The following is a 26,784-nucleotide window of genomic DNA, read 5'->3' as shown; positions in this document are numbered from 1 at the left end:
GCAGCATGGCTTTGTGCACAAGGACATGCTGGTTACCTTGTCAGCACCAGTGGTGAAACAGAATTGTTAATCCTGTTCTTCATCAGCAGGAATGTAAATCCTCTTCCAGAGGACAGCATGCAGGCAGCCCCACAGAGCCCCACTTGCTGCCAGGAGGATGGTCATGGCATGACAAGGAGCATACTATCCAAGTGCAGCCGCAGTTGTGCCTTCTCCTGCTGAGAACAGGTATAAATCAGAGTTGAATTTGACCAGTCCTTTCTAAAGAAGATGTTTTTCTTTGATGGGTTTCATTACAAAAATATTTCATGAGTGAAATTACTAAAATGCCCAATCTCATCACAGTGCTGTGAAGTTAACCCACTGTATTGGTTCCCTGGAAAGGGAGAGAGACAGTCCCTGTTGCCTGACATTTACTTAGTTTTGGAGCCCAGACAACCCCTCTGTCAGGGAAAACACCTGCTCTGCTACAGTAGAAGCAAATTTGGGTGTCTGCTCTTGGGAAGGAGAAATCTCCCAAACTTCTCTCCTCTGGGGCATTTCCAAAGCTGGAAGAAGGGAATTCCCCCTCCTGCCTGCTCTCACCCAACTTCTCTCATGTCTATTTTTATTGCCACCCTGTGAGTTAACCCACAGCTGCTCTTTTGCCAAACCGGTTACATTTAAAAGACCAAAGTGATCTGTATGGGTCTGAGAGCAGAGAGGAGCAAACCACAAGCCACAGTGCTGGGTTTGGAGTGGCTGAATATTGCATGGGGCAGCCAGCCCGGGGGCAGGTGGGGGAGAGGGAAATACCTGCCGTAAGCACAGCTTCCTGTGGTGTTCACAGGCTGCCTTGCTCTTCTGGGAAGCAAGAGAGAGAGATCGTTAGAATGAAGTACGCTGTGACATCTGCAAGACTTTGCCTGTGATGAATCTCTTTGATGAGTTTCATCTCTCTAGGAAACGTGGATTTTGTGGCCACAGATTTGCTAGGGTACTTCTGGCATCTGCGAGGAGGGGCGGGGTGTTTTCTCAAAGATTCTGCTGCTGCTGCTGCTACTGCTGCACACACACACACACGCACGGTCACTAGCAAACCCCATGATTTTGCAATTAAAAAATGTAGGAATTAGGAAGAGTCTATCTTATAAGACTAGCTTATTTCCCTCTCAAGACAGGAATTATTAATGACACACATCTCAGGACCTCATGCAATGTTATACTGAAATACAGCATGAATGCTTCCAACTGAGATTTAAACTGAGTCACACTGGTGATTTTTAACGATGTTGCTTGGGATAAATGCTTATTCCTGGATATTATCAGTAAGACACTTGCAGGCCAAAAGCAGAGACAACGTGTATCATGTTTGGGAAGCAGAAAAGAGGTGAAATACGTGCCGAGAAACTGGGGGAATATTTATTTGCTTTGGTGCTTAGTTCCCAAAAAGAGAAGTAATAACCTACCACCAGATGTCACCGTGAAACTAAATAACAGCGTCCAAAGCGGCTGCGGCGGAGGATTCCGGGGGAGTAGTGAGGTGAAATGAGAGGTACTGCGGTTTCTTTAACGAGACGGCTGCACCCTGCTATAACGAATGACCACCGAGATGGAGATGTTTCAGAGCTGGCTGTGTAAAGTCTTTCCAACTTGCTTAGATCAATCCCAGCAAAATTTAAAGCACTGTAACTTTAAATCATAACATTCTAAAATTTAGTCTTACTGAAAACCCCACTCAGGATCTCAGTTCCACTTTAACAGATGACACTGATGGATCTGAGTAGTTCCATCTGCCTTGACACTGATTAAAATATGATGGATATGATAATAATTGTTTAATGGCTTAATTACAAAAGCTTTGCTGCACCCTGTGTTTGAGCTGTCATTAGAATAGATGTTTGCATATGGTTGATATTTGACATGTAAGAGTGTGGGAAAATTTCCCATGAAGGAAATCCGGAAGGAAAACAAAGAAAACAGAACAATTTTTTACCCCCACACAAAGTACTTTTAATGTGTTACCTGTGCAGAAATGATTACACTTTTTTTTTTTCTTTTTTTTTTTTAGTTAGTTAAGTCACTCCAGGCTTGGGTAAAATTCCGAGACTAAATTCAATCAATAAATTGAAAAGTAGATATTTTAATCCAACTGTAAGGATAAATCCCTTTTCACTATTATTTGTAGTTTGTGCTAATGTTTCTAACATGAAACTTCCTCAAGCACATTTTGGATCTAGCTGTGAGTAGATGCAAGCTTAATGACAAACGATAACGAGAAAACATACTACATAATGGTGTAGTAAGGCTGAGCAATGCTTTCTTGTCTGATACCCTTTTTAGTTACAACTCTGCCGGTTTTAACTGTTTGGGATTTGGTTATTCTATCCAAGAGTCTACGGCAAATGAACATCGTTTCTCGAAGAGTTTCAGTAAAGATTTATAGCTCAGCCCCTGCCAAATATGAAGTCAGGGTAAAAAAATCAGTCCCTTGCCAATGTAAAACAAAACCAACCCCCCCGCCACAGCCATTTAATGAGATGTTCTTGTCCTGCCGTGCTTTGGAAAGGATACTCGAAGTTTGGCAGTGTATCCTAGCAGGAAGAAAGGTATCTCTTTCTGTACCTGTTACAGGCTGCCTACATGTGGATAAATTGTAATTTGAAAAATAACAGTCTGTATGCGAAAATCACAGCCTTATTACAGCTTGGCAGCCAAAATCTCAGAATACGAGATGTATTAAGCAGGCTACAGGCAAGGACTCGAGGGGCTGAGCAGGACGTTTTGTGCGGCATGCTGCTCTGATGCGACCGACACCACGCCTGGGGTGTGGGCAGCTGGAAAAAAGGGAAGAGTTGAGTAAAATGCTGAAGTTGCAAGACCCAGAGGGACTAATAGACCAGAGCAAGGGATGAATCCTGTGGGAAACTTAGCAGGAAGGGAGGTAATGAGAGGTAATAGCAGCAGGGATGCCGTCACGGAGCCCAATTAAGGTCACTTCACAGCCGGGTGTTGCCCCAGCTGTCTGTAAACGACTGTGCGGGCGGAGGAGTGAGGGCTGGTGCCGGAACTAGCTGTGGTGCCGGTTGGGTTTTAAGGCTAAGAGTCGGCAGGAGTTACAGCACGGATGCCCGAGCAGGCGCAGACCCGACGTCCGCGATGAGGCCCGCGGGACACCACGCAGCCCCTCCGGAAGAGGACGGGGGTTACTGAGCCCCTCGGCCGGACCGTCATTCACCGGCAGACGGCCATCCCCTGACTCAGACCGCTGGGGCTTCTCCGCCGCCCTCCTGAGTGCCCCGGCCGCCGTTGCCATGGCAGCCGCGCACGGCCTGCTGGGACCCGCCGACCCGGGCCCGATGCCCTCAGCGCTCCTTGGGGTGTCCATCCCGCTGACAGCTTCACGCCCACGGCTGCCTATAAACATTCGAGGATTGGCTGTTCCACCCGTCCGTCATCACGCGCATCACACTCCTACTGGCTAACTCTCTTATTTATAATTCGCCCTCAACAGCTGACCAGTGAAAGCGAGGCGCCCCTAGCAACGCCTCTCTGTCTTTCCTGCCATTGGCTCCTACTCTTCCCTCGGGGATTGTTGTTCCTCATATGGTTGGTCAAGCTGCTTGCCTTTCAAGTAGCTTATAACCAATTAGAAAGGTGCACTCACGTAGACTATCTGACATTCCTTCCGCCCGCCTCTCCTTTCTCCATTGCTCGAGCGCCACCGTCCATCCAGCTTTGCCAGCTGCCGATTAGCTGCTGGGGAGGGGCGGCTCCTGCACGGGTGCCGCCCCGGCGCTGTGGGCGGCTCGGCGGCGCTGCTCGCCGGGAGGAGGCGGCCGCGTGAGGAGGAGGTGGCAGCGGGGGAGGAGGAGGAGGAGCCGCGGCGATCACGGACCCGGGTCCCGCAGCTGGGCTCTCTCCTCACATGGGGCCCCCTCGTTTGCTGCAGCGGCGAGGCAGACCCTCGCCGGGTTACTGAGGGGCCGGCGGGCTGGCCGCGAGTGGGGTATGCGGCCATGAGAGCCCGCGCTGGCCGCAGGCCCTGCTGGCGCCGCCGCTCAGGTAACGGCCGGCGCGCTGCGGATGAGGGTGCGAGCAGAGAGTGGCGCTGGGCTCGCGTTTCTGCGGGGTGACCGGCGAAGGGATGGCCCTTGGGGGTGGGGGGCACCCACTGGAGGGGATGAGGGAAGAGAGGAGCCGCTTCGGGGAAGAGGCAGCCGGCGGGGTTGCGCCGCCTCTCCCCGGCAGTGCGGCACGGTGAGCGCTGGGTGCTGAGCAGGTGCGTGAAGGGGCTGCGTTCGCGCCGGGGGCGAGGCGTGAGCGTGAGCGAGTGCTGCAGAACGCCCGAGCGCTGCGGGGAAAGCTGGCTGCGGAGACCTGTGCCCTGATCCGGGGGCAAGGGTCTGCCTCGACACGGCTGGGATCTTTGCCCAGCTGCGTGAGGATTGCATTGAAAATGGTCACTTCGCCAAGAGGTGTGAAAACCTGACTCGCGTTTTGCTATTTTAAGTGCTGCCCTGTAAGAACGCATGAATCAGGCTTTAATGATAGGTTTGACTGTTGAGGTGTATATGCACATATGTTTGCTTTATGGCCGTCAGATGAAAGGTGCTGTATAAATGCAAGTGGTCACTCTTAATGTTGCTTTCCTTTGAGTGTCGTGGGAACTGTTCGCTTTAAGTGCAGGGGATTTTCCGCTTGGGTATTCGATAGGTGTACCTAGACAGTCGAAGCTAAAATTTCAAGAGCGTTGAACTGAATTTTATTTAAGTTTCTCTTTGACCCCATAGAAAAGCCTTACAGCTACTATTTAAGCTAATTTATGAGAATCTTTATGCTTCATCTGAAATTATTACTATTTTTAGTAGAGATCAGAGTTCCAGCATATTTTATTGTCTGCAAAATCAACAGACTTACAGTTCTATGGACTTAATTAGGCAGTGGAATTTACAACCTAAGATAAGATTTTTATATGAGAAACTCATATGCCCATTGGATTAGCCATAAACCTTTCCATTTAGTCATCATATTTGGAAATTATTGTTGCATACTGTATCCTGATAGACCAATAAAAATGTCATTCCAACTCTTGCAGAAGTGTAGTGTACAGCTGTAGACATGGCTGTGTAATTCCATTGTCCAGTTTGGTTTGTCTTCATGCAAAACATGAGCAGCTTGAACTGAAGGCAGAAGGGTGTGATCCCTGTACATGATGGCAAGTGTGTGCTCTCCTGTGTTCTTTCCTTGGAATTTGTTTTGTGCTGTTTGATTAGGATGAACAGCTGGCAGTGTGAGTGGAGCAGGAGATCGGGATGAGGCAAACCTTACTTCAGTGCTTAATTTTTTTTGTAACTTTGGAAGAAGAAAGTTGGTCCAAAGGAGGTGTTCTGGTGATACAGGTCTCCTTTGACCTATAACTAGAGAGTTATATTCTCTAGTTCTTCACATTTGCTTTTGCCATTGTAATTCTTTATGCAAATGATTTCACAAATTCATGAAGGAAATGCAGGGTTAAGAGAGAGGACTGTTGCTTCTGTGTCTGCTGCAGAAAAGAATAAAGCTTGTGGTTCAGTTGCATCATTGGTTGTCTTTCTGTATTCTTCCTGTAACCAAGACCCATGCATTTGCACAATGGCGAAGTGTTTTATTGTATCCTTGCAGGCTGGCATTAAAAAAAAAAGTGCTCTTCTAGGCAATATCAAAAACGGGTAACTGCACATTAAGTCCCTAATGTATTCATTTGAAGTTGTGTGTTCATCATTAAGTACATCTAATAATCAGCACACTGGCTCCATCTGTTGTCTGTTGCCAAGTGCCCTTTCTGACTTAAATGGTAAGCTTGTTTTCATACGCTTCTGTTGCTTTTTTAAAAGTTGAACACATTTCTGGTAGGGGCTAAGACACTTTTTGATTGCCTGGTTGGTTGCGCTGTAGATCTGTAATAGCTCTAGGAGTGGAGTTGGTTGAGATAACTTTGCTTTTGAAGGCTGAAGTTGTGCACTACGGATCTGTAGCTCAAAAATTGAGTTACTGTTCCTCCTTGGTACCCAGGGTGCTTCAAATTGATATGTAAATACCAGCAGGCTCCAATGTCTCTAATACCTTAACAACAACAGAAGTAAACATGGTACTGAGTGTTTCACTGTGACGTGAAACCAGCAACATGGACTAGTGCTTCAGTTGCGTTTTAGGGGTAGATTACAGAATGTGTTTTAAGTGTTTGTATTTTCCAGTAAAAATACCATCTCCACAAGTATTGACTGCCTTGTGTGATGATGTATAAATGTAAGGTTGTGTCCAAGAGAGGTTATTCAGTTATGAAACTCAGCCTGCTTACTTTATTTTCATCACTCTTTCAAGCATTCCTGCTTTCTTTTCTTGCCTTTACTGTGTTAGATTGTCTCACGGGGTGCATCAAAACATCAGAAAATTGCTCCTTGTCTCCTGTGAACCTCCCCCGTAAACCTGGCAGAGACTGAGGGGGAAATTTCTTGATTACTGAGATGTTACAATACCTGTTGGTATTGGAAGGCTTTGATCCCCTTTTTCTCAAGAGCTAAGCAAATGTCAACTGCTGACACCTGGAAGGCATGAGCTGCTTCTCAGTGTCTTTACTGAGCTCTGTTTTGTTAGGCAAACATAATATATTAAAATTACCCATCTGAAGCAGCAGCTGTGTGTAGTACATGATCTACTGGAGTGATTATTTAACTCTAACTATGCTCTGTCACTAGGCTAGACACTGTCTGCATTGTGGACTGGAGTGACTAAAACCAGGCCAGGAGAGGAATGGATGTTTGCAAGGTCCTTCTGTAGCTGTTTAGTTTTATATTATACTTGGATCCTAGAAACTGTTGGCAATTATATTATGAGCATGAGGATCAAGTAGTTTTCTGTTTATTTGTGGGTTTTTAATATTCCCCTCCCTACCTTAGTTATATTTGTCTTCTAAATGTGTCAGATTATGCCTATGCTTGTTGTAAATATTTCTAAACCTACAGCCTTGGCCCTGAATCCTGAACTCTGCAGTAAGTTAATGGCTAGTCTCTCTTACTGCTTTCAAACTTGGCCATAGTCACAAAATAAATGAACTGTTTGTTTCAGCTTAGCCTCTTATGGAGGTTTGTTTGCATTATAAAACCACCATGCAGTGTAGCAGACTTGAAGTTTTTGGAGTGGTGGAGCAGGACTCTTCTGAGGAATGTCAGCTCTAGTTGTGGGAAGTTTATATTATGACAGTACTGGCTAGAGCTAGGAATTACCCCCTACAGGGGAGATGAAATTAAAGCAAAATGTTATCTAAATGAAAATAGGAAAGTCTGGGACTTTCATGTTTGATTGCAGTATCATAACTAAGGCTTTAAACTGGACCCTAAGATTTATCCTGTAAAAGTAGTGAAAAATACTTGTCCTTCAGAATGAGCTGGACCAAACATAGTGAAAGCTCTGATACTTGTAGCTACTTTGTCTGTAAATATTTGATACTGTCTTTCTCCCAAAGACAAGAAGCTAAGTTATGGACAAACCAAGGAACTTCTCTGCTAGGAAAGTAGATAACATCATATGAGAACAAAATTGTGACATGCCTGGTTCTTTGTACCTGTTTAGTTTGATTTCTTGTGTTTTATTCACAGATGTGGGCTTTTTGTGTTTTCCTTTTTTTTTTTTTTTTCCCCTCCAGGCTAATGACCTCAAAGTCAATGCAGTCTTTGGAAGATTTTGTTCTTTACATTCTTTTGAAGCTTTTCTGAAATTTGCACATTACTACAGTGAATTCCACCCCCAACCCTCCCAAGTTGTTATTTTGTTGAGCGACACTTGCCAGCATAATTCCTTCATATTTTTGTAGTGTTGGGCTTTAAAGCTACATCAGACTCTGACTTTAAATAGTTAACTCTTGGCAAATGACTTATGTCAAAGCTTTGGCATCTTGTTCTTCAGAAAACCTTTACAAATTAATAACATGCATCCACGAGATTTATTGCTTTCCAGGCTGAATGCCTAGCGACAGTCTTCTGTGTCTAAAAATGGTTCTTGTTGTTAAGGCCATCTTTTAGGAAATTGTGAGTTTGACATTTGAGTGCAAATATGCACATATTTATAAAAGTTGCTGGGGACAGAAAATGTCTTAGCAATGAATTGAAGTATTTTTTTGAAAGGATCTTGTTTTATGCCCTGAAACATTAAAGGGATGCTGCTAAAATGCCTTACACATTTTTTTTGTCTATGAAGTATAAAATGTTAAGTACTGGCTAATATGTGTCACCTGTTAGTTTTACTTCACTGTGTGGGGTATAACTTGATGTGTTATTGTGGTGTTTCCATCTTTGAATATTTGCAGGCTTAGGCATTCAATTTGAAAGCCAAACCTCTAATTAACCAAAGAAACGCTGATAGTGTTGGTATTTATAGTAATTTCTGTAATTAAAAAAATCAGTGCATTCGTGCACTGTTCTTAATATTGTATTAACATGTTGTGGGGGTTTTGGTTGTTGTTTTGTTTTTTCTCCTTCAAGGCTGTTTTGTGTTTTTTTTTTCTTTTTATTTTTTTCCTTAAATCAAGAAATTAAAATGTGTCAGGGCATGAAGCATTCTGAAGTTGTGCTTTTCAGTAATGTAATAATAACTGGGTGAGTACAGCAAGTATGCATTTTGAGAGGTGTATTTCTAAATTGTTTTTCTCCTGGCAGAATGGAGTATATTTTTCCTGTATAAAGATGTCAGGAAAAATTGGTCTGAAAGCTGAGAACTTACTGGGAAATGGCTTTTAGAGTGTTTATTGTCTTCTTCTGTGAATTGGCTGTTGAGCACATCTTAACAGTTTTTAAGCTGATTTTTAATATTAAAAAAACCCACTCAAACCTTTGAGTTGGTTGCAGGATTTGCAGGGTAGTCTTGGATTCTGTTCAGTGCACTTTAATTAACCATACAAGGTAGTAAATTAAAGTACCTCAGACTGAGTTGACAGTCAATTAAACCTTGGTTGATTTCGTTGAGGATGTGATCATTAGTGTAATTGGCCAAAATGACAGGAGGCCCACTTGGAATTGTGCCCACTTGAAATTTTTCTCTAATTCTGTATATGCAATCCTGGTCAGAATACTAGACAAATGGAGCTCTATCCTAATAATTTCCAAGACTTTCATGTAGCTGTCTGCAAGGAAGGCAAAAATTAAGGAATGGGTTAGTTGGGAATCCAGATGGCAAAACCTTTTGGGGGTCTCTTATAGTGGGATTTGTATAGAGTTTTGCAAAGTTCACCATGTGATTTCAATCAGAAAGACATGGATGTGTGAGGGAGATTTGTATTATTTTTTGTTATTAAATATGTTGAGAGACTATGCTGAGAGCTGGTCTTTTGTTCATGTATCTGCATACTTAAGAGAGAGTTAGTCTTTTCCTGTTGTTTAATATTGCTTACCTAAGTTGGTGTCTTCACCTGGTTAAGACAACAGCAATCTTCCCTGTTTTGTTTTTACATATTTTGCTTCGCCTGAGAACCTAAGCTTACAGTCCTGATTCACAAGTTGCTTTAGTTTCCTGGGCTGTAGTGCAGATGTGTTGCTTCACTAGATTTTTGCAGGGATGTCTAACAAGCTCCAGGGTCCACTTCATGTGGTGTTACTGTGGTACTGGAGTGTCAGACTGTGCATTTGTGAAGCAAATGCTTCCTTCCTTCCTTGGAAAGTGTCTAGTGCATGTGGGTACTATTGTGACGCAAATAGGTTCTAAAAAATTGTTTCTTGAATTACAGCAGGTTTTCTGGTCGATCTCCAAAGATACTTGCACCTCCTGTTCCAAAAAAATGAATTGTTAACACCATGGGCTCCTCTCTATCCTTCTTCCACAGACAGTTCTTTCTTAATCTCCTTGGACGGTAGCCAGATGATAGTTTGTTCCTTTCAGACCAAAAGGAATTATTTAAGTGTGCTTTGAAAATTTCTGGGCATCTTCTCTATAGCTGAGGAGGTTCTCTGGGCTATTTTTCTCAGCTGGGGAAATATAACAGGCTTTAACTTCCTGTGGTGCTTCTGTACTGTTTCCAGACCCTTGAGGCTCATGGGGCAAGAATATGAGGTCAGAAATTGGATCCTGATCTTCTGTGTGGCAGTTGGCCACCCATAACAGTGGACTATGTAGTGCTATCATCTGAAAAGTGAAGTAAGCTCATCCATGTGGGAGTCTGCATATAAAATTCTGTAGGAATACCACAGCATGGAATCTGATACAGATTTTCTTAATCAGGGCCTGGTAAGACTCTTTTATACACACTGACTCCCATTTAGAGGGGCGAGTGTTAAGATGTTTGAAATAAACATCCTTGAAAAATATAGTGGGTTGTTTTGGTTTTGGTTCTCTTCTGTGAAGAAAACCTCAAATTAGTTCCACACAGTTCAACAGAGCTCACTTTTGAAGGCAGGGAAGGACTGTGCTTTTCTGATGTGTTGGCACAGAGCATCTCTGAAAGATACACTGCATAGAGAACATGAGTGTATCAGCACTGCTCTATGTTCCAAGGACAGTTGGTGTGTCTGCTTTTGAGATGCTTTTCAAATTTAGTATATTGTTCAAGTTCTGTACATCTGTGTAAGTACAACTGCCTGGCCTGCTCACTACTTTCTGATTATTTTGTCCACTGTTTTTATTTTAAAAAGAAAAGTATCGTTTCTTTCCTCTCCTTCCAGTTTTTCAGTCACCCTCAGGGAAAAAAAATCCCAGCAATCTATCCTCTTTGACTGCTCACTTTGTCAACATGAACAGGGGCTCACCAAGTTGATGTAAATGAACAGTTAATGTGGAAAAGAATAACCAGCTCCTGAGTCTAGGGTTTAAAGAAAAAAAATATAGGCCACCTGTCAAGTCTGCTGGTCCAAGCTGAATTTGATGGGCTCCAGAGTCATCCTGATTACTTCATCATCCTCTTAAAAAGAAAAAAAATCCCTTACCGTTAATTTTCTCACTTTTTTTTTTCTTCTTTCTCTTTTCCTTCTTTTCTTCTACTTGGCAAATGTAGCTTGTTTCCTGTGTTTTCAGTTGAACTGAAATTAATACATCTTTACAAAGTGTGTTTGTGGGGAGAACTGTTCTGACAGTTTCTTACAAAAATTCTTTGGTTTTGTAGCAGAATTGTTAAATGTTTTATGCATTTGGGGGCTAGAACTCTAGTGGATATAAACTTGTGTTAAGGATTGGTCTTGGAATGCTCGTAGGTGGAAACTTTAAAAACAAAGGGTTTGGTGCTCCAGTTAATGTTATCGACAGCTGATAATTTTCCTTATGTTGACTAAAAGTTGATCTGTTTTTTATAGTTAGGAATCTTTTGTTTAGTCTCCAATGTGAAATGGATTCTTTCAGTAGTGGTAAGCTGGTCAAAGGAAGAGTTCAGTAGATTGTCTGCCTTCACTGATGATGCTGTATGGTTGGTTGTCATGTTTTGTGGTTCTTTTTTTTCCTTTCTCGTGCTTCTAGTTTGATATCTACTGCCCTTTTTTTTTTTTTTTTTTTTTTTTCTTTCCCCTGTCTTACTCCCTTAAAGTGTTGTAAGCTGTGTTGGTGTCCTATCAAACTTATTGGATATGTTTACAGTAATGCAATCTCAATTTCTTGTGTTTTAGGATCCAGCAAGAGCAGCAAAGACAGCAAATTACCTAAGATGTGAGAAGTCCTCCCTTAGCAAAATAAAACTTTGTTTTCAAAATGGACCGAAGTAAGCGGAATTCAATAGCAGGATTTCCACCACGCTTGGAGCGCGCTGAAGACTTCGAGGGTGGCGCTGGAGGAGAAGGGACTGTGTCCCAGATTGGAAGAGTGTGTACCTCTTCCTACAGAGCCCTCATAAGTGCCTTTTCTAGACTTACTCGTCTCGATGACTTCACATGTGAGAAAATTGGCTCTGGTTTCTTCTCTGAGGTGTTCAAGGTGCGTGTTTAGTTCTTTCCTCTCTTTGTGTTGATTGCTTCATGTTTGGTGCTGAGAATGTATGAGAGTATCGGCGAAAGTACTTTTCACTGAAGTCAACTGTTGGTTCCTGTATTTGCTTTACTAAGAATGAATGAATGTTGCAGAACTTGCAGGTGTCAGGTATTTCCTCTGTCGCTCTTCCAGCAGCTTTTTATTGGTTGTAATTTATTTGGGGAGTTGCAGAGGTTATTTGGGAGAAAAAGTAAAAAACAAAAAAACCCAAAACAAAACAGGAAAAAAAATTGTTTTATCTTTTGATCTCTGCCATGTATTTTTGCATTCATGCAGTGAGTTAAACACTCATGGCTATTGGTCCTCTGGAGTGTGAATGTCTTCAGTTTAGCTGCTTTATTAGTTTTGTGGGGTTGTACCTTTGGTACTCTTTGTCTGCCAACGCTAGATGTATGTATTAGGAGATCTACACATGATTACTGGATGTTAAACCACAATATTTATTGCACTGAAGTTAAAACTAGATGCTCTTCTGTTTCTTTCGCTGCTTTCATGCTATGCCTCTAACTCAAATAATCAGAAATTACTCTGAATTAATTAGTATGAATGAGAAAATCTGATGTTGTCAGTGAGTTGCTGCTATGAATCTGGTAAGACGGTAGGATCTTTGTAAAACAATTTGTGAAACCATACAGGCAACCCCAGGTTTATAGTGCTCATGGTATTTCTGCTGTTCTGACTGTGCTGGTAAGGCTTATCATAGAGGAATAGGACATTGAGTTGGCTTCCAGGCTTTCAGGCATTGCAAAAATAATTTGTTTCCTTGTCCTAGTTCTTGACTTGAAACAAAGTCATCCTCCAAATTATTTCCATTTCAGCAAAATGCCAGAAAACTTTATCTCCATTCTGCTACACTTCACGTAGACTTTTGTTAAAGAAATTAAACCAAAACCCCTCTTACCCAGCTTTATTGCCATGAATAGGTGAGTCAGAAAATGAGAATTGCTTTAGTACCCAAAGGCATTCAGATCTCCATATATAACTTTCTTCTTGTGTAAAGGCAAGTCACTCCACAGAAGTTTTTCTGTTTAGCTAGAGAATAAAATTTAGTTTCCACTAACACAAGTTTTCAGTTCTTTCAAAGGGGCAGACACGAAGAATTTTTCTTTGGGGTGTGTAGGATTACTTGGCTCTCTATAAAGCCAGCCTGTGTACCAACTGAAAACAAGGTTTTGTTTTGGCTTGTTTGGTTTTTGATTCTTATTTAACTGTTTGGAAAGCCTTCTGTAGTGCATTTTGTAGCAACTGTTTTTGTATCCAGACATTTCTTAATGTGAAATACACTGATTTTTTTCAAGTTCTGTGTGCCTCAAGAGCTCATCTTTACAGTCCTTCGGACAAAGCTGCTGTAAACTGTCTAAGGGCAGCAATACACTTGGGTCATCTCTAAGTAACTGGAGATAACAGACCTTAATTTGTGTGAATTAATTCGGGTTTAGGAGTAATTTTATCTTAGGTTTATCTCAGTGTTGCTGATTACACATCCTGTCTTTTTCCTATTGTGTAAATTTGCCTTCTTGAATGCTTGGATTTTCCAGTGCTTAGATTATGGATTTTATCCTATAGTGGTGTTGCCAATCATAATTATATTGGGACTTCAAAAAGTTTTCTAGCTGAATAGCTACATACTTTGTGAACAGACATATTGGGAGGAATAACTGTAATGTTCTACTGTACATTGGTGAGGAATATCATGGGGAAGCACCCTGAGGCAAGGTGCTTACATATCCAGCAGAAGGGTACTGTATTATTGATCAGAAGACACTGTTTTTCCCTTGCCTACTTTTGTTTCCTGAAAGTAAAGGTAAATTTCCAGCATTTATAGTAATTGATTTAAGATTATCTTACTTTAAGGTATCATTTGGTTTCGTCAGGTAGTGACATACAAAGCTGTTTGAGAACGTACGTTGAGAGAAGTCCCTGACAGGCAATTTACCCTCCTGTGCGTAAATAAGTCTGCTAAGTCTTTAAAAACCTTCCCCTGCCATTCCCCTTTAAGTAAGCTAAACTAGGCATCACATGGTGCCAGTTTGCAATCGGTGGCATTACTCTAAGAGAGCAATGGTTGTAGTATCTAGTGTCTGTTTTCCTAGAAACAACGACAGACCTCCTGCAGAGAGACAATGAGTGATAAAGCCTTTACTTTCACATCAGTTTCAAGCAAGGTCTTGCTTCAGTTTTGGCACAAAGGGATGAGAATGCCTTAGGACCTTATCTTAGATGCAGTTCCATGCTGGTTTAAGCAGGTTTCTGTTCTGCTAGTTTATCAGCTTGACCACCTCTGTCATTAATCCTGCTGTGCTGATGATCAGATTTCACGCAGGAACCTTGATGTGCTTCCAGGAAGGAGAGCCTCGTGGTTTGACACACTTAAAGTTCAGTCTGATCTGCAGGCTTCTGATCTGCAGGCGTCCAGCTAAATGATTGAACTCCAGGATTGTTCTGGATTTTTCTCAGCTTGTTGCATAAGTAACTTTACAAGAGCAATGAAGCTCTCCCTTTAAATAACCAAAGGTATCTCAAAAAACCTCCTGTCACCAGAGCTCTATGAGCTCTATCTGTTGTGAGTATCATATGCTGCGTTTACTCAAGTGATTTAACGAAGAGTGCTTGGACTCTTTTGAGGTTTTGGGATTTTTGTTTTGCTTTGTAACTGATAATTGTGTTCAGAGATTTCTTCTCCCCAGTCCTTTTCTGTGGAAACCCTGTTTTAAAATATAATCTATCACAGTGAATAGAAGCTTTCTTCTCTTAATTTGAGAAGAGGAGCACATTACAGCTTAGATGTATGTATTAATGGTCATATGTGCTATGAATGATCTTTTAGCATTTCTAGTGCATCTTTATTCATAAACTCAACTTTATTCATCATAGTGTATTGAACTAACAATTTGGTTATAACACTTCAAATTCACATTCACCTGCATACTAAGCACTATAGAAACTTTTAGATAAACTAAACTTGGTCAAACTATTACCAATCTAGTCTGAATCATCCAACTGACTAGTGCCTATTCTAATTTTCAATGGCAAGGGCTGCACACTGAGGTTTGCTTTTAACATTGAGCTAGGCATTTATATAAATGCACAATGTCCAGCCATCATTTCAAACCTTTAATTCCTCCCTAGGAAAACCGGTAAGGGTTGATGGGGCTAGAAGTAATTGTGGGGGAGAAAGGCATCATACTGAAACTAAATACCATATTAGGAAATAGATACTATTAATTATTAAGTATGTGTTGGAACAGCAGTCAGACTAAAATCCAGGGACTTTTTCTATTAAAATAAGCCTTCAGTTGAAAAGCCAGCACTAAATATCCAAGTTGCTATGAATTTTTTTCAGATGTTCTTGTTGGCTGAGTTCTGTGGCTGAAATTTTGAGAGATTGTAATTACTTTGTTGTTTTGGAAGAGTGTTAAAAATGGACTTTTTGCAGTTTATTATTCATGTATACGTGAAAATAGGGATCACTGATCCAACCGTACAAAATCCGTGCCCTGTGTGTTTGCATCTTGGGAAAGCTGTATTGCTGTACAGGTGTGGTCACTGGGGAATTTGAGGGTTTTGATTGTTGAAGAATGGTGAAGTCTTTTGACATGCAGGGAAGAACTCATTGTTTTGTCTTGGGTGGTTCTGGATGCTAAAATAGTTGTTCCATTGCAGACAGTTCTTCTGCTGTTTTAAATACTCCTGGCCATCTAACTAGCAGCACTACCAAAAACTAAGTCAGGAGTAAGTAAGCAATTTTTTTGGAAGCTTCCCCCTCCCAATAGCTGAAGAGTTGGCATGTATATAATAAGGAAAAACGTAATTTCTATTTGTCAGGGAACATGCTGTGACAAAACTGCTGAAGTTAGAACAGCCTTCCAAAGATTATCTTTGAGACAGGAGAGATCAAATTTGAAGATAGAACTGAAGTCAACAAGGCCAGAGTCTTGACCCCTTGAACTGTGCTTTTAACCTTGTAGGAGTCAGGAGATCTACTATTTGAAATTAGTCATTAGAGGGGAAAAAAGCATCTTATGAAATACTCTAGGCAATATGTCAGTATAGTTCATATCTTAAGCATACAGCTAGGAAGGTTATTTAGGTGAGCAGTGAAAAAGGTACACAGGAGCAGTCAGCATGGTTTTACCAAGGGTAAGTCATGTTTGACCAACCTGATAGCCTTTTATAAGGACATAACCAGGTGGATAGATGATGGTAGAGCAGTGGATGTGGTTTATCTTGATTTCAATAAAGCATTTGACACTGTCTCCCACAGCATCCTTGCAGGTAAACTGAGGAAGTGTGGTCTGGATGATTGGATAGTGAGGTGATGTGGGAACTGGCTGAAGGAAAGAAGACAGAAAGTTGTGGTCAATAGGACGTAGTCTAGTTGGAGGTCTGTATTTAGTGACCCCTCAGGGGTCAGTACTGGGACCAGCACTATTTAGTACATTCATCAACGACCTGGATGTGGGCACAGAGTGCACTGTCAGCAAGTTTGCTGATGACACCAAACTGGGTGGAGTGGCTGACACACCGGAGGGTTGTGTGGCCATTCAGCAAGAATTAGACAGCCTGGAGAGTTGGGCAGGGAGAAATGTAATGAAGTTCAACAAGGGCAAGTGTAGTCTTGCACCTGGGAAAAAACAGCCCTAGCTATCAGTATAGGCTGGGGACTGACCTGTTGGAGAGCAGTGAAGGGGAAAAGGGCCTGGGGTTCCTGGTGGATGGAACGTTGACCATGAGCCAGCAATGTGCTCTTGTGGCCAAGAAGGCCAATGCCATTCTGGGCTATTTTAGAAGGGGTGTGGTCAGCAGGGTGAAAGAGGTTCTCCTCCCCCTCTACTCTGCCTGGTGAGGCTGCATCTGGAATATTGTGTCCAGTTTTGGGCCCCTCAGTTCAAGAAGGACATGCAACTACTTGAAAGAGTCCAGCACAGAGCCACAAAAATGATGGAGTGGAACATCTTCCTTACAGGAGAGACTGAGGCAGCTGGGGCTCGTTAGCTTGGAGAAGAGGAGACTGAGGGGTGACCTCATTAATGTTTGTAAATATGTAGAGGGTGGGTGCCAAGAGGATGGAGTCAGGCTCTTCCCGGTGCTGCCCAGTGACGGGACAAGGGGCAGTGGCTGAAATTTCAGGCACAGAAAGTTCCGTGTAAGCATGAGGAAAAATTTTTTCACCATGAGGGTGACAGAACACTAGAACAGGCTGCCCAGGGGAGTTCTGGAGTCTCTATCTCTGGAGATACTCAAAACCTGCCCGGATGTGTTCCTCTGTGACCTGCTCTAGGTGATCCTGCTCTGGCAGGGGAGTTGAACTAGATGATCTTTTGAGGTCCCTTCCCAACCCCTAGCATTCTGTGATAATACTTTAAAACAAACTAAAATCAGTTAATAATAAAATACTTGTTTAATGGGGGGTGAGCAAAGACAGGTATATGAACATGAGGTGTTTAAGATATATTGCAGAATTAACTGATAAACTGCCTCTTAGAGCTGAAATACAAAGCAGCTGGACATAGTGTCTCCAAAGAAAACTCTTGAGATTGAAATCAGCCCTCCCATTTCAGCGTGCTTACTGACAGCACCAAGTGCTGAGCACTCAGTTTATGATCCCCTATAGCTTGAGATTCTTTCTGCAGAACTTTTGGCTACAAAATTGTTTTGTTTTTGCAGCAGATATTTTTTTTGTGTCTCTTCCCTGCAAGCCCGTTTTAATATTTCAAGATCGCTTTGAATTCTAATCCTGTCTCTGAAGTGCCTGGCCCTTCTTCACTCCCCATTTTGACTTCAGGCAGATTCCTTCAGAGTCCTACTTGATAATCTTACCAGTTTACCTGTGAACCACTAGCTGCTCTTTTGAGTATGGTTTTATGTTGCTACTTTAGAGTAGTTCCTTTAGATCACATTTGTCTGGCTTCTTTATGAAGCTGTCTTGTAAGACACACTGAAGTCACATGAAAAACAAAACGCAATGAGTCTTAGTGCTGATACAAAATGGATAGCCTTGAGAAATGAATGCTGAACATGTCAGAACTATTCTGGGATGTATGGACTCCATAGCCTATGGGACTGGCACTATCCAGATGCAAGTCCAAGTCTGAATAAAGAGGGAGGGCAGCATACTTTTGATTGACTTAACAAGAGGAGTGGTGGGTGAAGATGAGTCAGTATCTGCAGGATATTTGTGCTGTGTGTGCTTATGCTGTAAGATCTCCTGTTTGAATACCCTGGAATGATGGTCCTTAATTCATCAATTAATTATGTGCTCCAAGTTTCAAAAGTGCTGTCTGATAGGGAAGGTGCACCTGTCTAAATACATACCTTGTGCTGGGGGATAGAATCCAGTTTCTCATATTTATTTAATGACTTCAAGGTGCTTTAAGATAAGCAGCATCCAGCTGTCTAATGTGAAACAGGAAACAGGGCTGATGTGTAGTTGTGCTTAGGGGCAGTGTGAAGAGCACATACAATTATTCTATATTGAACACTTTCAGTATACTTAGGATAAACCTGATAGTTCTGTTGCCCTTGAGGTACACTATCTAGTATAAGTTATATTTTGTATCATTTATGATACTGTTTCTCTCAAGCACATTGTGATGCCGGTGGGTTTGATCTCTGGAACAGCCAGTTGGCTGTGGTAGATCTGAAAGATGCTACTGATGTGGCTTTCCCAAAATGACTCATTGAGAGCTTTTGGTTTTTTGCATGTTGGGTTGGTGTTTTGTTTTTATTTTTTGTGCTTGATGACTTGTAACATTCTGCATGATTAACATCTCTCTCTCTGTTTGTCTATAATTTTCCTGGCCTTGTGGAGTGCAGTGGAGAAATGTCACTTTCTTCTTTTGGCCTCTGACCTAAGTTTGACACAACTTTCTTAACTAGAACAAACAGTGCAGAGTAAGGACTGTACAATAAAGTGAGGGACTAACTCATAGGACTTCAGACACAAAAGTTAAGAGAACAGACAGGTCACTTAACCAAAGGGGGAAAAAAAAAAAGGTTGGTCGGTTTTTGTTTTTTTTTTTTTGATTGGCATGATTATCTGTTTTCTTGTTTTAGTTTTCCCATTTTGACTCAAACTATATGTTTAAAGATAAAGGCATTATGGACTTCTTAAATAGTTAAGGCTTGGAAGAGTTATTAGGTCATCTACACACAGGTTGCCACATAATCAAAGGTCATTATATTTTACCAGTAACTAATATTTTGTTTATAGCATGTATTGACACCACATGTGACACAAGTATACCCCACCCTGTTGTTGGTTTTTAAATTTAGTTCTGAAGACCTCAAAGACAGTATCATGGGGATTTCACTGCTCAGAGTATAACCTCACTGTTGTAAATTTTTGTGACTTGAAGTCTCTGGACCTACTTGTCCACTCAGTTGTTCTTTGTGTTGCTTTATCTGGCCCAGCTATTTTTAGTACCTTTTCTTTCCTTGCTGGAAAACTTGCATTGAGTTAGGTTTTGACCCTAAGTAGTCTCAATTTCTGTCTCATTCCTGTCTCACCCTCACTCTGGGAATGACCTAGTTCTTTCAATATAACTTTTAGTCTTTCCAACATCTTTCTCTTTTTTAAAGTGGACATCTTAAGTTGGACTGCCCTAATTTTATTTTTCACAATGACATGTAAAAGCTTTTGCTTTGTGTTGCACTCTTTGATAATGCATTCCACTTGCTGTTATCACAGCACATTAATACCTTATGTTTAATGAGACTGGGTCTCCTGTTCTGTAGCCTTCAGTCCTTGTTTCTGGTGAAGTTTTTCATTTGAATATGTTAATTTTTATTTAGGAGAACCTAAAATATGGGGTGGCCTTCACTCATTGGTGGAGTTACATGAGCAGGGTAATACTGTAAGTTTTGAATTTTTCTGAGTATGAACTTTCATCAGTGAGCTGGAAGTGAACACAGAATATTGAGTAACAGGAGGCCTCACTCAGTTCCTCTGGAAGCTGAGGAAACTTCCTTGTCTTGTGCAGCTTTGTCACGTACAACTGTATCTTGAGCTATCATTAGCTAGTCTTTAGTTGTAGCAGTTGTGGCATTAAGTCAGATGTCTTACAGAAGCCTGTGTGTTCATGTATGTATGCTATTGATAAACATTTATACAATTTAGCTTCATAAATCTTGTCACCTAATTTTAAAACGAATGTAAAGCTAGGAAGGGATGTTATGAGAACTACTAGTGTATCTTTAGCTGAGCCAGGCTCAAATGTAAATAATCTGTTCTTGGCAGCTGTTTTCAGCCTGTCCCTTAAACATCTATTATATAACTCCTATATATAATATATATAATTATATATTACTCCTTTGGTGTATCCAGGGCACATTGGGGTTTTTTTGTTTTGTTTTGTTTTTTTAATTACTACCCTTTTCATAGCTACAACTTCCCAGTTTGATTAGTTTCTGCAGTGGTCCTGTCTGTCTGTTCCATTGACTCTACTAGCAACTCATTACTGACAGAGGGTTCAGTTTTCCTGTAGCATTTAATGAGGTGTCATGTCAAGGGAGGCCTTTATGGACATCTCCTTAACCTATTCTTTAAAGTTGATAGTAGAGATGCAATGGAAGATGCTAACTCCCAGGTATATCTTAAGAATCAATGTTATTGAGCAAGACAGGAGTGGTTGCACCATAAGCCACACTGGACTGAAAAACCTCCAGCAGTGTATTAGGCTACTGTGACTTCCTGTGAAGATGACGTGCACCAGGTTGAGCTGGAAGGGCAGAAGCTCTTCACAGAGGAATGGTAAAAACCTCCTCAGGAAGTGTGAAAGACTTTCTTTCCATCATCTATATCTTTCCTCATGCTTTCTCTCTTCAGAAGGATGGTAATTTTGTCTTGAGGAACAAAACAGTTGATTTAGAAATTTGAAGGGCAGCACAAATATTTCTTCATAACTCATAAGGAAATACTTCTGGTATTCATGTTAAAAATATTCTGAAGGTTGTACTGAAGTAAAAGTCAGCTGATAGTGTGGAATTTCACAGGAAGCCTCAAATCTATCTTAGGCTTCTTCTTTGTCCTTACTGCTTCAGTTTCAAAGTTCTATCATTTTCTAATCTGTTGTTTTGAACATATAGTATAAGGTTTGCACTAGGAAAGGATCCTCTCTGATTGCCTCTGGAATTAGCAGCCTGATGAGGGTCTGAGCTCATGTGGATGTTCTTCAAAAACATTAGAGGTGAGATCACACAACATCCTTGACTAGTGGCACTAGTTGATAGGCTTAAAAGGTGTTTTGTTTTAATTACCCCATGAAGTATTTCTGGGAAACTCTAATTGTATGTATTAAATACTTTCCCAGCATTGGGTATTTGACTTTTCTGAAGCTGGAGAACTGTAACACGTGGAGAAAAATAAACAAAAATCGGTTTAATAACTAGGAAAGTCAATTACTTCAGTCTTAATGTGTTTGGTATATAAAAAATGGTGTCAATGCAGTGCATAAACAGCCTTTCATTGAGAAAAGTTGTTTGAAAGTAGTTGTTTCAATGTAGTGAGACAGGGGCATCATAAGGTGCAATGGTTAGAAGCTTAAGAAGAATTGTGCTTATTTTTAAAACTTAAATGGCTGTGGAAACAGCTTCAACCAAATAGAATTTGCCTTTCTCTCTCCTGTTGGGTCATTGGTGATATTTTTAGCCATTTGGGGTTTTTTTAGAGTGTTCTTGATTAAGCTTGGCAAAGTGTTGAGAGAAACTTACAGGCACCAGCAGTTTAAGGCCACCAATTTTGGAAACTAATGGCCTAGACAATAAGATATTTGAGGCTTTTTATGTGAAGTTAGTGTTAAAACATTGCTTGGAAATACCGTCATTCTGTATATTACACAGACTGGCCAAGAAGGCTAGAATAACTTGAAAACTTTTGGAAGCTCTGGAGTTATACCAACTAGGTGATTCTAATCAGCCTCTTTCTACTCTGATGCTTGTTAGGAATAGGAAGGAGCACCATTCTGTAACTGAGACAAGATGTAAACTGTGAGGATGCTGGTGTTTTCTTAGTCAAAGTAGAAGTCTTAGAAGTTTGATTTGTAATAGTGTGAAGTATCAGCCTTTTGGAACCCTTCTACCTACTGCTAAGATGATTTGTATGGTATCCACTAAACCGTACAGTTGTCTTCATCTCGTTAATGACTTTTTGATTATTGAGATGCCAACTCTCTGTCATCTAAGTCCTTGTCACTTAATTAGCCAGTGCTTTTATAGGGCATAGGCTGTGTGTTGAAGTAGCACTAAATAGGCCTTACTCCAACGGATCATTAATATAGAAATTGAAACCTAATCGGTGTTATTATTCTTTATGGATTGCACAATCAGGGCAAAGTGCTCTCTTCCTTCCTTCTCGTGAGCATCATGAAAAATTCAGAATTACCTGTCTGACATGCAGGGCACTCTTGCATTTAGCAGAATTAAGAATAATTTTGGAACACAAAAGGCTTGTTTACATATGTATCTGAAAAAAGTCCTGATTTTTATTTATTTTCTGGCTAGAAGTCTCTAGATATGTGTGTTATAATTGTCTTATAACACCAGCTATGAAATGCTGAGAGTAACTCAGAAGCTGTCACCAAGTAGCAAATCTAATGAAACTACGCTGAAACAAATTAAAAAACAAAACAAAACAAAAAACCAAAAAAAACCAAAAAAACAGGGGAAAGAATTTTGCTTACATTAAGTTTTTCTGGTTTGGTCAGACAACTTCTCTGCTGAAGAAAAATCTTGGGAAGATAAAACAGAATTATCATACTCTGAAAGTGAAGAATTTACTTCTGTAGTAGAAAACCAGAACAAAAAATCACCGAAGCAAACTTGGGGTCAAAAGAATACTCAGTCAAAATAAATGAGTGCAAAATAACATAAAATTGTCCATTTTGAATTATGCTTACCACTGTTTGGAAACTTGGCTTTTTCTAACTCTTGCTGAGCAGCTGATACATTGAATGTCTGAGGTAAGTCTTTGTTGTCCTCACAACTACAGAGAATGCTCTCAAGTTCTGTCAACGAAAAGACAGTCTGATACTGTAACAAGTGGAACCTTGCAGTAGGAGATCATCTCCTGGTTGGATTTTGTGTTTAGTACAGTGTTTTCTGTAGTTAAGAGTCATTTGGGCCTTTGATTTTCTTCAGGAAGAAAAGTCATGTCAGTCTGAGTATCATTGTGCAGTTTCGAGGGGCAAAGCAGGTGGCCAGATTCCCTTGGCACAGAAATGTTTATGTGCTTTTTGTCTTGTTTTCCATAATTTCTCAAGCACAGTTAAATGATCTGTTTGGTTTTCTGTTCTGGATGGAGATGTGCTGGGTTGGCAGCTCTGGGATTTTCTGTTTTGCCAGCTGGCAAACGTGCACATTTGTGTAAGCTCATTCATAGCTGATACTGAGAGACAGGTGCTGATTTACTGTTCTTCAAATAACTGTGCTGGCCTGTGCCCAGTATTAACAGAACTGTGCCTAGAGAACAGGAGTGAAGAACATTGTGACACACCTCTCTGAACACTTACTTACAGGTATTGGGAGGGGAGGAAAGTTAAATATTCAGTGGTGGATTTCACTGCCTGTATCTGGAGAATGTGTGTGATGGTCAACACATATGCATGTGTTATTGACTAATATGAAATCTAACAGTGAGAAGTGCAAATTGTTATTGATGGCAGTACAGAAAAGATGTTGTTTACAGTGTCAGATCCGTAGGAAATGCTTCATAGCCCCTTAATAGCCACTGCTAATGATTAGAGAGAACTCCAAAACCTGTATGATGTGGCTTCTGTTAATCTTTACTGCTCCAGTTGTCGGGAGTTCTGTATGCAAGTCCTCCAAAACATCCTGCTGCCATTAGCTGCTGAGACTATATACAAACTGTAGAGACTCCCTTCTGTCCATGTGATCTCCCTGTGGCTGGCAGTCACCATAGCTGCTGATCCCACTCTTACCATGCTCATTGCAGTCTGAGAGCACTTTGGCCCTTCTGCACAGCTCTGCATGGGTGGAACCCTCTGTTGGATTAGGGGTTGAGGAGGGGACAGAGCTGTGAAACATCCGCTGGAGTGATGGACACTGAGACAACATTGCTTTGTTAACTAATCCGGAGCTGACAATAGGTCTAACAGTGAGTTACTAATGACAGTTTGTAACTTCTACATCAGCTGCCTGCAATTAAGTCCTGCAAATCCAATCCTTGTGCTTCCCAGCCTTTACTGACAATGCTGAGGCATATAGCAAATTGCAGTGTATTTAATTAGCTACTGTTTTGCTGGGAGAACTTAATTCTCAGGAAGAACAGTGCCATGAAGGCTTAAAAAGAAACGAATTAGAAATTCCATTTGGGTCTGTAGCCTGAAAGTGATTAAATGTAGCAATCTATAGAAAAATGAGTATCTTCAAATAAGCAAAATACAGCTCTTCTGTGCTCCCTGCTGTCTTCTTTGTGGTCCAGGGCCTAATGCTCCATCTGTGATTATAGTAGCAATAGTTGTATGCCAGTGAGCTCTGCTCTGAAAAGCTAGATTGACTTCCTTACTAGTGCACGGCAATGTTTACTTGAAAGATTTGTGAAGGAAATGTAAGGAAATTATTTCTGCCCAAAATAAACCTCCTAAGGTTCCCATGTAGCTTTTTGAAAACAAACCCAACAAACGTTTGATGAATAGCAATGATGACATCATTGGTACAGTGTGGGGACTGTATACTTAGTCTGTTAATAGATTGTAAAAGACTGAAAGTGCTATTATAAGTCAAGAAAACTCAGCCTGGAGTGTATTTTGCTTGAAAAGCATCTGCAAATTATGCAAATGCCATAATCTTTCAGAAAAGATAAAGCCATAGTAACATGGGAAATATTTAACCGTAAGTATTACAAATTAAATAGGAAAATAAGGATACAGGGCATACAGTATCTGATTGTGTTATCTTTAGATGTTACAGTAGTCATTTGCAGTTGTCAACCTCCCCTTTTTCCCTGACAGTTAGATAGCAATGTCATCTCCTTTTTATAGATACAGGTAAAGAGGGAATTAAAGTGAAGTAGCATGCCCAGGGCTGTTCAGTGAGCTGATGATAATAGCTCACGGTAATAGCTGGCATGAAAAATGAAGAATAAGCTTTTAGTTCTGCACTTCAAACTCACTATTTATTTTTTTCTTTCCTGTGAATACAACGTTAGACCCTGGTGTAAAGTATGTAGCTGAGCTGTATATTAAGGTATATTGTGTGGTATAACAATGCTCTTCTGCATTTCTTGCCTTGTGTGTAAGAGGTGTGTCCATGTTCCTTCTATGGGATTGCAGAAGGAAATTTATGTGGTTACATTCTGTTTAAGTGACTACAGTCAGTTAACTTCTCTACCTGGGCTGTACCTGTTTATATTTAATCTCAAAATGTGGAACAGTAGTCCTCTAATTCATGCCTTCTCTCAGAATAATACTGCAGTCTCTTTCTGTCCTTATGATTTCCTTTGAGATGAAGTTAAGGGCAGAGAGCTATGCACATATTCCTATCAATAAATGGTTTGTTTAAAATAAATGAATGCTGTGTTTTGGACCCTGGTTCTACATTACAGTGGGCAATGAAGAAAAACAAAACACAAAAGAAAAATTCAGGGGTTTTGGGGACACAGAAGGGGATTTGCAAAGTGTCAATGGTACTGCTGGTCTCAGTAATTATAACTTCACTGCAGCTGGGAAAAAAAAAATAGAGAACTCGTTTGATTGTTAGGTGTGGAATATACTGCAGTAATCAAGCTTGTTACTGCACTGAATTGGTGATGTATAAGTTATTAAAGTTACTGAAGTAGGATCTTTGACTGATGCCTTTGTACTAAGGGAACAATGGTAAAGGCTCCAACGTTATCTGTGTATTTCTCACAACCGTTTTTAGTCATAGAAAGTAGCAGAGTCACAATTACTGTCAGGTTTTTAAAAAGTTTTGGGGTTTGTTTTGTGCCTGATTTCTGTGTGTCTTCTGAACCTGGGCAAAAGCTCTTGCAACACATTCTGACTAGTTTTGTTTGGCAAAGGTTTGCTATGCTTGGCAGGCTTCTCTCTTGCTGCAAGAAGTTAGACTATAGTGACATTATATACTAATACACTGAAAACAACCACAACCTAATCTGACTCCCTAGCATCAACATAGCAGCTTAATATTATCTGGACTGATGTATTTCAAGCTTCTATTTGTCATTGCAAATTTTCATAGTAACATGGGAATTTTGACTTGATACAGGCATCACTGCTGTGGATGTGTGTATTGGACTGTGGCTACATTTTAATGTTTAGAAAAACAAGACTGCAGTTTTGCAAATAGTGTGATCTGAGCTGAAGATCAGGTTTGTCCTCTCAATTAGAGAGAGCTTTCTTTAATCAAACAGAGTTTAGGCATTCTTTTAATACACTCATCCTCAAGGCATGAATATATATACATGTCCGTATGAGTATGATGACTTGATGGCTTGACTGTTGGATTTGAATAAAATGCAGCTAGCTCTAAGTTGGTTTTTTTTAAAGATTCTTTCTGCTGGCACAGCAGGAAAGTAGGTTGGTTTTGAGAGAGGTCTTGCATCAGAGCCAAATACTGGTTTGCTTCAGGATTGTTTCCCTGTCAATTAGTAGGCAGTCCTATGATGCAATCTTTAATAATAGTTATTTTTATCATCTCATGTGTCTGACTGGCTTTATTGTGGACCTAGTCAGTCAATACAGCATAAGTAGGGCAAACAGCCTAGAAAGGTAACTAAGGTAACATGTTCATCTCTTGTTAACACAAGAGAAAATGCTTACAAGTCAAATGAAGATACAGAACTGTTACAGAGAAGAGATTGATAGAAAGTGG

The 26,784-nt window shown here is 40.8% G+C and overlaps 1 protein-coding gene across 1 annotated transcript in view; it reads left to right on the top strand.

Annotated features, from left to right (window-relative positions):
* The first annotated feature begins 11,679 nt into the window (after positions 1-11,679).
* Positions 11,680-26,784, top strand: part of TESK2 (testis associated actin remodelling kinase 2) — a 69,501-nt gene continuing 54,396 nt past the window's right edge. The window contains exon 1 of the mRNA XM_054384364.1: positions 11,680-11,901. Within this exon, the coding sequence (XP_054240339.1) occupies positions 11,680-11,901 (222 nt within the window). The remainder of the gene's footprint in view (positions 11,902-26,784) is intronic.

This window comes from Indicator indicator, chromosome 10 (genome assembly GCF_027791375.1).
Source record: "Indicator indicator isolate 239-I01 chromosome 10, UM_Iind_1.1, whole genome shotgun sequence".
NCBI lineage: Eukaryota > Metazoa > Chordata > Aves > Piciformes > Indicatoridae > Indicator > Indicator indicator.
The sequence above is the reverse complement of the archived record's forward strand: the minus strand, read 5'-3'. Positions and strand labels throughout refer to the sequence as shown.